The 11030-nt window shown below is 68.6% G+C and overlaps 1 protein-coding gene across 1 annotated transcript; it reads left to right on the top strand.

Moving 5' to 3' along the window:
* The first annotated feature begins 327 nt into the window (after window positions 1-327).
* On the top strand, window positions 328-10672 carry STRC (stereocilin). Its single transcript, XM_064455810.1, has 22 exons — window positions 328-391; window positions 857-2835; window positions 3215-3277; window positions 3410-3526; window positions 3792-3964; window positions 4230-4416; window positions 4729-4844; window positions 5007-5139; window positions 5419-5601; window positions 6005-6324; window positions 6661-6781; window positions 6860-6951; window positions 7361-7496; window positions 7575-7774; window positions 7836-7926; window positions 8231-8399; window positions 8659-8828; window positions 9187-9342; window positions 9405-9547; window positions 9635-9783; window positions 9884-9981; window positions 10190-10672. Exons 1-22 carry the CDS (start codon window positions 328-330, stop codon window positions 10670-10672), a joined length of 5343 nt encoding a protein of 1780 aa, XP_064311880.1.
* The last annotated feature ends 358 nt before the right edge of the window (window positions 10673-11030 follow it).

Raw genomic sequence — 11030 nt, 5'->3', positions numbered from 1 at the left:
GCCGCGCCAGGCGCTGCCCGCCCCCGTGAGCGGGCTGGGTCCGGGACAGGGTCTGGGGCAGGGTCAGGGGCTGGGGCTGGGTCTGCGCTGGGGCTGGGCAGGGGCTGGAGCAGGGCAGGCAGCGGGGACTGCGGCACAACTCCATCTCAGCGGTCCGTGGGACAGGAGGTCTTTGGGGCTGCCTCTGTTGGAGAAGGGTTGGCAGCCACAGAGGTTGCAAGAGTGGCAGGGACTGGAGCCAGGCTACATGGGCACCTGCCGGTGCAGGCCGTGTGGGGCCTCGTCTAGCTTTCCCTCTCACTCACTCTTGCTCCGCAGGACGCGGGAATGGCTGCTTACCTTACCGGCTTTGCGATGCTGCTCCTGCTGTTGCTGCGGGACCCCAGCTCCGGTGAGTAAGCACGACCTCCCCGGGACTGCAGACCGTACTGCGATGGAGCCACGCCTGAGGGTCTGTCCCGCTCTCCCAGGCCCTGCCCCCTGCGCAGGAGCAGGGCACGGCTCCTGAGGCATAGAGCCTACTCCCAGGGTGTGGGCTGCCCTGCACAGCTGGGTGTCGAGGGCCGGGCTGGTCCCCTGCAATGCTCTGGGAATGTGGGTGGTGGTCTTGGGTGGTGACATGCTGCGGAGCTATGCAGAGAGCGGGGGTGGGGGGGTGGGTGTGTGTCCCACAGAACAGGGGCCGCACGTGTGTGCCTGTTGTCTGCCTGCACTGCTGCGCGGAGGGGAGATGCTCGCAGGGCCCCTGAGGGACACGGCTTCTCGCGCAGGGCTGCAGGGGCAGCCGGCCAGGCCGGGGGCGGCTGGTGGGGACCGTGCCCCGGGGCGTGCCAGCCAGCTGGGCCCTGCCCCGCAGGGGCTGCCTCGGGGGGCAGCGGCGCCGCGCCCCGACACCTCGTGCCCGACGGGCCGCGACCGAGCAGCGCCCTCCCGGCTGTCCCGCAAGCCGGAGCGCAGCGGCACGGAGGGACGCCCGGCCCCAGGCAGAGCCCGCCGGAAAGCCTGAACGCCGCGGGGGCCCTACCGGCGAGCAGGGTTGCCTCGACCCGGAGCGGCGCCCGAGACGGAGCGGACGAGCTCTCCAGCCCCCCGCGGGGTCCGGTGCGGCTGCCGCTCCCACTGCGGGGCAGCCGGCGCCGGGCCGCGCTTCTCGGCCTCCCCCGTGGGCTGCGGGGCCGCGCCGGCGGGGGGCCGCCCTCTGCGCCCCAGCCGCGCTGGGAGCCGCCGGCGGGCCGGGCCGGGGCGGAGGAGCGGGGTGCGGGATCTGGGCCGTGCGGGCCCCTCCGGAGCAGAGCGCCGGGGCTGCGGGACGCCCTGCTGCGGGCGGCGGCGCGGTCGCTGGGGGCGCTGCGCACTGACAGCGGCGGGGGCTGCGCAGGTGAGCGGCGCCCCCGGCCCCGCTCCCGCTGCCCGGTGCCGGCGCCCCGCTGCCGGCTGACGGCCGCGCTCTCCCGCAGGGACGCTGCCGCAGCTGCTCCTCTGGTGAGTCGGGCCGCCGCATGGCCCCGCTGCTCCCACCGCACGGTGCGGGGGCCGCCCCGGCCAGCGCCGTCGCTGATCCGGTCTCTGCCCTCCAGGGGCTTCCATCACAACCTCAGCTGGGATGCCCGGGGCCTGGGCTTTGCGGCTGGGGTGCTCCCTGCGCCGCCACCCCTCCCCGGCTGCCTCCAGCCTGTCCGCCGGTCAGCAGCTGCCGTGCCCCAGCAGCCCTCGCTCCTGCCGCCAGTGCTGGAGGCTGTGTGCAATGACAGCGTCCCCGGGTTGCCGGGTGTCTCCAACTTCACGGTCTACCTCTACTGCAACCTCTTCAACAGCTCCCGGGGCTCCAGCCGCTCGGGGGACCTGGGGGCTACCTGCTCCAATGCAGCCTGGTACCTCTCTGCGGGTGAGGGGGGCTCTGCATGGGCCCGTGCCTGCTGGGAGCGCTACCCTGCCCAGTTCAACAGCACTGTCTGCAGCAACACCTCCTTAAGGGAGACCCCTGGGCCCCAGCAAGTTCTGCTGGAGCAACTCTGTGCTGACCCAGCCCGGGGCCTGGCAGGGGCCCGGCCCCCCAGCCGCAGCACCTGCCCACTGGGTGCATACTGGGAAGATGCCTGGAGCTGCTTCCTGGGAAGCCGCATGCTCTGGGGTGCCTGGCTTTGTGGCAGCAGGACCCGTGAGTTGCTACCTGCTGACCTCTGGGACTGGCTCTCCCAGCTGTGTGGTAGTCCCTGGCCCCAGGCACAGATGCCCAGCACGTCAGAGCCTGGGGGCACAGGCCCCTGCTCCTTTGGGGGCTGGAGCCTGTGGACACAGGGGAACGCCGGCCTCTTGGAGCTGTGCAAGACTGCAAGTCCCAGCTGCTTTGAGGAGCTGGTGTGCACCAACACCTCCCTCCTGCAGCTGCTGGGACATCCCCAGTCTGTGGTAGGGGTGCGCTGCCAGGGCATCCTGCCAGGAGGACGCTGCCTGCTGCAGCAGCTCCTGGCACTCCTGCCCTTGCCCTCCAGGCTGGACACTGCAGAGCTCTGCCCGGACCCGGCTGCCTATCTGCTGGGGCTGGCCTTTCAGCTCCTGCAATGTCAGGAAGAGGGTCCAGGCTGGGCCCCCCATGTGAACTACCTCCTGCGCCTGCTTGACCGCAGTCTGGCCCTCTCCGGACAAGAGGAGGCTGGGAAGGCGGCCGGGGAGGAGCTGAGCGAGGCCATCCTCCTCTCCAGCCTCCTGGACAATGCCTCCTTCTGGGGCTTGCTCAGCATGAACGCGTCTGCAGGCATCCTGCGAGCTGTGGGCCAGTACCTGGGGTGGGAGCGCAGGGCCTCAGCCAAGAGGGAGCTGCTGAGCTGCTTTAGCGTGAGTTGGGCGGTGCTGGGGCTGTAAGCAAAGGCCTCCCTGGGTGCAGAGCAGAGGTCGGGTTGCCAGACCCAGGGACCCCTCCCACTGGCTGCGGGGTTCAGCCAGGATGCGGGCCCCAGTCCCAGGGTCCCTGTCCAGTGCCAGCCGTGGTGGGAGCAGGACCAGTGCATGTGCTCTGCTTGGCCACCAGCGACTGGGAACAGCCGGTCCTGGATTGGGGTGTCAGGGCTGTGGCTTGGGGCAAAGCCACCCCCCTTGCCCCGGGTCAGCTTCTCTGCTGCAAGGCTGCCCCAGACCTTCTGGGGGGTACTGAGCAAGGAGCTTTGGGGGAAAGTCTGGGCCAGGACTGGGAGTGCAGTTCTGCTCCCTCCTGCAGGCTGTGCTCTGGGACCTGCTTCAGGACAACGACGGTGCTCCTGCCTTGGAGATGCTGGTGCAGGTACTGCCCGCCCCGGCAGGGTTGGCTCCTGGCTGATCCAGGATCCCAGGTAGCACAGGGCCTGCCTGCTCCCTGCGCTCCTGTGGCCTGGGTCCCAGCTGCCGGCTGTGCTGAGCTGTGACCTCCCCGCAGGAGTACCTGCAGATGCCAGAGGAGAGCTTCCAGGAGCTGCTGCTTGCGGCAGGGCCCGAGGCTGTGCAGCGCTTCCTGGCCCTGCTGCACCGCTCCTGGCACCGGTTGCATGGGGAGGTGGTTACGGGCTGGGAGAGGGCAGGGTGTTCAGTCTGTGTGCTGGGGGCGGAAGGGCCCGCAATGTGGGGGGTGCCCAGCTTGTGGGGGGTATGGCCCACACATGGGGTGCAGACCCTGCACAGGGCAGGCGCGGAGCCTGTGCACGGGGTGTGTTTGTGCAGAGCCCTGGCACAGGGGTGCAGAGCCCATGCCAGGGGGCTGCTCTCCAGGCCGTTGCTAGTGGCTGTGTCCTGCCTGAGCTGGGGCTCACACAGCTTTGCAGGTACTATCACCTGTGTCCGGGGAGGAGGCGATGCTGTCGCTGGCCATGCTGCTGCTTCGCAGGTTACCCCATCTCACCCCACAGCTGTTTGTCAGTCTGTCGCAGTTCATCCCTTTCATGGCCGTGTCTGACATTGCGAGGCTCCCACCAGCCCTCCTGGCCAACGAGAGTGTGTAAGCGGCACTGTGTGCCTCAACTGCCTTCACGCACAGTGTGGCCAGCTCCAGCCCGTGCCCTGAATTGCTGTTGCCTGCAAAGCCCTAACCCAAGCAGGCCATGTGATAGCCATACAGAGGACCTCTGTGTGCCCCAGGGTCCTGGGCTCTGCGAGGCACGTGCTTGGTGATGGCCTCTGGGGTGCCCATTGTGGTGTGTGCAGGCTTGGTGCAGGCCTGGGAGGTCTCTCCACAGCTCTGCTCTGGTGCTCTGTCCCCACAGCCTCACTGCCCTGCGGACTCACAGTGCCCGCCTGACACAGGGGCAGAAGGCCGCCTTTGCCAGGCGCCTGCTGCAAGCCCCCTTCCTCGGGGCTGTGCCCACGTGGCCCCTCAGCTTCCTCCATGCCGTCCTGCCGCTGCTGCCCCACTTGCCGCTGCGCTGCTTCCTGCAGCTCACACCCCAGCAGGTGGGATGTGAGCTCCGGGCCCCTGGGCAGGCTGCTCTGCCCAGCCAGTGTGCCCTCACCCCAGAGCACGCGGGGATCCCAACCCTGCATCCAGTGAGCTGGGACCTGTGCACCCCTGGCCTTGCCCATGGCAGGTGGGGATCCTTGCACCCCCAAGCTGGGAATCCCACCCTGCCCAACCCTGCACCCCTGTTCCTGCACCCCCTTGGCCAGGAATCCTTCCTTGGCCCTGCATGCTGAACCCACAGCCCTGGCTAGGAGCCCCAGGTCTGGTCAGGAGGCCTGAGCCAAGTCCCCCTTTTGCCTGCCCAGATCTGGGGGCTAGGGGACGGCTGGCAGACGCTGCGGCTGGGACTGGTGCAGGGCCGCCACGTAGCAGGCAGCCTGGCCAACAGGAGCCGCGCAGCTGGCCCTGAGCTGGGGCGCAGGTGAGCGTGACAAGAGCTGCCAGTGCCGGCACAGCCATGCCCCAAGCTGGGCTGGTGCAGGGCCTTGGTCCCACTGCGAGGGCCATGGCCTTGCTGGGGAGCAGGGCCGGGGTGGGTGCTGGCAGGGTTGCCCTTGCCTGCTAACAGACTTTTTCTGTACAGGCTGGGGGCTCTTGCCTGCTTCCTGAGCCCTGAGGAGCTGCAGGACCTGGCATGGCTGCAGGACCCTCGGGGGGCAGTGGAGCAGAGCCTGCTGGCGTGTGCGGCCGCAGGGACCCTACGGCAGCATGGGCGGGTAAGCCAGGCCTCCAGGAGGGATGCATGGGCTGGGGCAGGCCACCCCCAGGGGCACCCCCTGGCTGGGCACCCTGTGGAGCTCAGCTCCCATCCCCTTGCTCACTGGGGCAGCCTGGCCACAATGTGCCAGCAGAAGTAGGGGTGCCAGGGCAGTGGCTCCTGGTCAGGCAGCACATCAGCTCCATTTTTTTCCCCTGCCAGCTCCTCCTGTGACAGGGAGTAGGGCAAGCTGCCCACCAGCCCTGGGCTCACGTCCTCTCCTGCTCTGTGCCGGCAGGTCATGCTCGCCCTGGCAGGATTGCTGCGCTCCACCAGCCTGGCCATGGTGAGCCCTGGGGAGCTGCCAGCATGGAGAGGCATCCTCCCTGAGATGGGAGTGGGCTTCCTAGAGCGCCTGTCAGCTGCCCAACTGAAAGCCCTCCTGCCCAAGCTGCGGCCGACACAGCTGACACGTGCCCAGGTGAGTTCAGCCTGGCTGCACACACTCTGGTCAGGGGGGTCCCCGGGCCCAGGGCACCATCAGAGACTCCAGCACAGTGCAGATGGGCAGCCTGAGAGCCTCACCCCCTGCACCTGCCAGGGCTGTGCTAGCCACACTGACCACCTTGTCCTGCCCCCAGGCATCCTTTCTGCTCGCACGGGCTCTCCAGAAGGACAATGTGAGTGCCTGAGGTGCCTCTGCAGTAAAAGGACGGGCTGCGGGTGCTGTGGCTTGGTGCCTGAGTGCAGCCCCAGACTTCACACCGTTGTGCCTGCCTGGGCTGCCAGCCACCCCAGTCCCTCTCCTGTCGTAGGGTCCCTGTGCGAGGTGCAGCCCTGCTGTGGCATGGCTGCCCAAGCAAGGCCAGCACATTTCTCTGCAGGTGACGGTGGGGGAAGCAGCCAGGCTCTGTCCCCTGCTGCCAGGCCTGGGACCCACATTGCTGGCAGCCATCCTGGCCCTTCTCCGGGCCCAAGGCTGCACATGCCTAGATCCAGCCCTACCCCTGCTCTCGGCCGCGCAGACAGCATCCCTGCTGCAGGGTCTGCAGCCCCTGGACAGCTGGCCCCACTGCCTGCTGCCCCTGCTGCCTCTCCAGCTCCTGCGTCCTGGTGCCCAGGCTCTGCGGGGGGCTCCATGGGACCCAAACCTGCCCTGGTCCCCACAGCAGGTCAGAGGCTGGGCACAGGGTTGCGGGGGAAGGTGTTGCAGTCCCATGCCTCCCAACGCTGCCCCCCTCAACAGGCACAGCTCCTCTGGAGGGAGGTGGGAGCCGGCACTAACCGCAGCCACCGCACTGCTGGGTGAGAGCAGCCCACTTGGGCTGGGAGGGGGGCACCTGGGAGCAGCCTCTAGGGTCCCACAGCAGGTCACAGAGGGAAGGGAGCTGGGAGAGGGCTGGGTGCCCTGGGCAGGAGGTGGATGGGTGGCCTTCGCAGGAGGCAGGAGCACTGGCAGGGTCCTGGGCAGGGCTGAGTGGGTCTCTGTGGGGCTGGGGGCAGTGGAGCCCTGGCAGGGTCTAGTGTCGCTGTCCTGCAGTGCTCTGGGCTCACTGGTGGTGGGAATGAGCTGTGCTGTGCTGCAGGAGCTGGGCCAGGAGGATTTCCTGGGGGCTCTCCAGACCCTCTATGTGCAGCCCCGCTCCCTGCCTGCCAGCCTGGTAAGGAGGAGGCTCCATGGTCCCCGTGGTTTGTGGGTAGCCTGTCCCTGTCCTGCGCTCACAGCATGGTGTCCCCAGAGGCGCTGCGTGCAGGAGGAGGTGCTCAGGCGTCCTGCGCTCTCCGAGGAGGAGCTGGCATGGCTGGGACCTCGGTTCCTCATGGAGTTACCGTAGGTGTTGGGAACAGCTGGCCCTGGGATGCAGGGATATGGGCCACCCATTCTGCTGCCACTGCCCCTTTCCCTTTGGGGAAAAGCATTGCCTGCTGGCCTACAGCCCCCTGCTTGGGGCCATCACCCTCCTTGTGTCTCCGAGGGGCAGGGGAACCACTGCCCTGCTGCCTTGGAGTGTGGAGCAGGGACCGGTGGCAGGAGCCCTCAGCAGGCACCGCTGCCCACGTGGCACCCCCAGCTCCCAGTCCTGGCCATCCCTGTGGGCAGCCCTGGTGCCAGCTTCTGCCCAGTGTCTGGCCACCCCTGTTGTGAGAGGCGTCTGCAGGGTGGGGCTTGGTGCCCCATTTTTCCTTGGGCAGAGCAGCCCCTCGCCCTAAAGTGCCCAGCCATGCTCTGGCTCCTGCAGGGCGAAGATGGTGGAGATGCTGCCTGACACCGTCATGCGGCTGGTGCTGGACTATGTGACCCGCCAGCCCTGCAGCCTGCTGGCCCTGCCGGCCACCCGCCGGGCAGCCCTGGCCCGTGGGGCCCTGCGTTCCCTGGTAAGGGGAGGGAATCCTGCAAGGGGCATGGGACGACATGGGCCCCTGCCCTCACTCCTCCGCTCTCCCCCCTTGCAGTGGCCTCCAGCGGGGACAGAGCTGGCTGGGGAGGACCTGGACAGGCTGGGCCCACTGCTGGGGTTCCTGGGCCGGGAGACCGTGGCCCGCATCCGGCCTGAGAGCCTGCTGCCACGGCTGGGGGACCTGCAGGACACCTGCTTGGCCACAGAGGTGGCCACCGAGCTGGGGCGGCTGCTGTTGTCGGAGCAAGCACTGGGGTAGGTGGCGGGCAGGGGGCACGGGGCCTCGTCAGTGCCACCCTGACGCCCACTCCTGCAGTTCCCCCCCAGGCTGGCGTCTGCCCACCCTGCAGCAGCTGGGGCGCCTGGTCTTCCTGCTGCCTCTTGAGAGCCTGCGCGCCATCCCCTGGGTAAGCACCATGTCCCGTCCCACTGCCACCGCACTGCCCCGTGGCTGGCCATGCCCCAGCGCCTCCGCCTGGCCCTGCAGCTGTGCTGGCCCTCCTGGTGCCCCATCCCCATGGCTGTGCCATCCCCACCTGTGCCACACCCTGGTGGCTCTGATGTCCCAGCCAGTGCCCCATCCTCATGGCTGTGCCACTCCATTAGCATTCCTGCCCCTGTGTCCATGCCATCCTTGCTGCTCCCCTGGGCCTTTCTGCCTGTGGGGTCTGTCCTGGCCCCTCTCTCCATGTCCGCCCTGTGATTCCGCAGGATTTGCTGAGCAGAGACACAGTGGAGCAGCTGCTGCAGAGGCAGCAGGACTGGGAACAGAGCGAGCTGGGGCGCCTCTGCCACCCCTCCAGCACCCCAGGTGAGGGCCCCAGCCAGCAAGAAGTGCTGGTGGCCCCGCTGGTGGCAGCTGCCAAGCCAGGGGACCAAGGTGAGACTGCACTCCCTGCCCCCCAAGCCCTGCATGGCCCCTGTCCTGGCTCATGCACCTCCCGTCCCTGGTGCCCTCCTATGCCTTGCCCACAGTTTGTGCCCCTGCTGCCCAGTGTCCATTGTGCCGTCCTCTCCCTGGCTTGGCCCTGTGTCCCTGGTGCTCGGTGTTCCCGTGCTGTCTCCTCCCCAGCTGGTGTGTCCCCCTTGTGCATCCTGCAGCTGGCACTGGGGCCAGCCCACTCAGGCTGTCTCTGCAGCCCCCGTGCCCAGCTGTGCTGACATGCGTGCCACCTTCCCCGCGGCATGGAGCGCAGCCCAGCTGGCCGCCATGGCCCCCCAGCAGCTTGAGGACTGCCTGGGGCTGCTCAGCCGGGACCCAGCGCTGCGCCCTGACCAGCTCCGGGCTGCCCTGGGCCAGGCCCGGCGGGTGAGGGGGGACATGGCAGGCCATACTACTGGCGGTGGTGGGGCTCTGCTGGGCTGGGTGGGCTGTGCTGGACTTGGACTGGAGGTGCTGGATGTGGGGAGCTGTGCTGGCCTGGGGTGGTGGCCTTGGGGGGGCTGTGGTGGCCTTGGGGGGTTGCCAAGGGGGTGCTGGCCTTGGGGGGCTGCCTGTGGGAGGGCTGTGCTGGCCTTGGGGGGGGTTGTCCTTGGGGTGCTGTGCTGGCCTTGGTGTCTGTCTGTGGGCAGCTGTGCTGGCCTTGGGGGCTGCCTGTGGGGGGCTGTGCTGGCACTGCCCCGTGGCACTGGGCTGCCGGCAGCTCGTGGTGCTGCTGGTGCCGCAGCTGTGGGGCAGCACCCGGGTGCTGGAGCCAGCCCAGACCCTGCGCCTGGGCCGGCTGGCCACCCAGCTGGGCGAGTCGGAGCTGCAGGAGCTGCTGCTCCCCGACTGGGGGGCCCTCTCTGCCCTGGGGGAGCTGGATGGCTGGTCACCTGAGCAGGTGAGGCCCTGGGGGCCAGGGGGGTGGGGAGTGGCTGGCCCCCGTGACAGGCTCTCCCCCAGATGCGTGCTGTGGTGTCCGCCTTCCTGCGGCAGCGTGGGGTGAGCGCCCGGGACCTGGGGCTGCCTGAGCTGGTGGCGCTGGGACACCTGCTCTGCGGGCTGCCGGTGGCTGAGCTGCGGGGCCTCGACAGCTGGGAGCTCAGGTGGGTGCACACCCACAGGGACCACGGGCTGAGTGTGGGGTGCTGCACCTCGGTGTGCAGCCACCTGATGCTGCCGGCTCCCTGCAGCAAAGCTGCCCCTTTCCTGGGCTCGCTGAGCCTGCGCTGCACGGAGCAGCAGGCAGAGGTGCTGGCCACCCACCTGACCTCCAGGGCTGCCTTTGGCCCGGCCGCCACCTGGGGACCTGAAATCTTCGCGGAGGTCGGGACATTGGCAGGTAAGGGCTGGGACGGCGCTACGCCCCGCGGTTGCTGCTGCCTGCCCTGCCAGCCCATGTGCCCAGGGACAGCATCCTGACCCCATGCTCTGCACCCCAGCTGGGCTCCCCGACATCGTCCTCTCTGCGCTGGTCCCCGAGCAGATCTGGGCACTCACGCCCCGGGCCATCGCTGCTGTCCCAGCACCCAAGTTTGCAGTGAGTTCCTGGCATCCTCCACTGACACACTCAGCCAGGGCACATATGGCACTGTCCCCCTGCATACACGGGAGGGAGGATCCCTGGCTGGGCCAGGGTGGTGGGAGCTCCCCGTGCTGGATGCTGGGGGACAGAGGCGGGATGTGTTCTGGCTGCACTGGAGAGCAGGTGCAGGGCCTTGCCGTGGCTGGCTACCCTCTCCCTGCAGGTGGTGTTTGGCCCAGCTCAGCTGTGCACCCTCTCCAGCGCCCAGGCTGCGGCTGTCACCACAGGGCAGCGCCGGTGGCTCAGCAGCGCCCAGCAGCAGGCCCTGGCCAGCGCCCAGCGTGAAGGAGAGGCTGCCCAGGACAACCGAGGTGAGAACAGCAGGGTGGCTTCTGTCCCCATGCAGCGCCCAGCCTGCCTGCTGTGGGTGGCTCCGCTGCCCGCTCACCCCTCACCGCTGCTCCGCACCTCCAGGCTCAGCATGGGCACCCCGGGGTGCTGGGAGGGCTCAGGGTGTGTGGGTTTGGCCCCTGGTGCCTGCAGCGCTGCCCCGCAGGGAGGCTGGCCCCACTGCCTGCCTACCTCATGCTCCCTGTCGGGCTGTGTCCCATCCCATCTCCGCCCAGATGAGACCTCCCTGCTGCCGCCCCCTGCCCTAAACCCAGGTCCTGAACAGCTGCTCTGTGCTGCCCCTGCCCAGAGCTAAGCGTGCATGTGTGCGAGCACTGTGAGGGCTCCTGGCAGCGGCAGGGGCGTGAGCCCCCCCTCAGAGTGCCAGCGCTGGCACACTCAGCTCTGACAGTGCTTTCTCTCCTGCAGGCAGTAGCAGAGCCAGGCCCCGGGCTGGCTTCACCTTGGCTCTCCTCCTCTGCCTGCCCCCCTGCTTTCTGTGAGCATCCCAGTAATAAACCTGTGATGGGCACAAGCAATGAGCTCTGCTCCCTGCCTGCCTTCCTACAGCAACATGTGGCCCCAGAATACCTTTTCCTGCCCAGCCTGACTGCCCTGGCTCCCTACCCACACAAGTCCCCTGTGGCCCCCTCCAGGCCTGTTCCCTAGGGCAG

The sequence above is a fragment of the Phalacrocorax carbo genome, chromosome 7 (genome assembly GCF_963921805.1).
Source record: "Phalacrocorax carbo chromosome 7, bPhaCar2.1, whole genome shotgun sequence".
Taxonomy (NCBI): domain Eukaryota; kingdom Metazoa; phylum Chordata; class Aves; order Suliformes; family Phalacrocoracidae; genus Phalacrocorax; species Phalacrocorax carbo.
The sequence above is the reverse complement of the archived record's forward strand: the minus strand, read 5'-3'. Positions and strand labels throughout refer to the sequence as shown.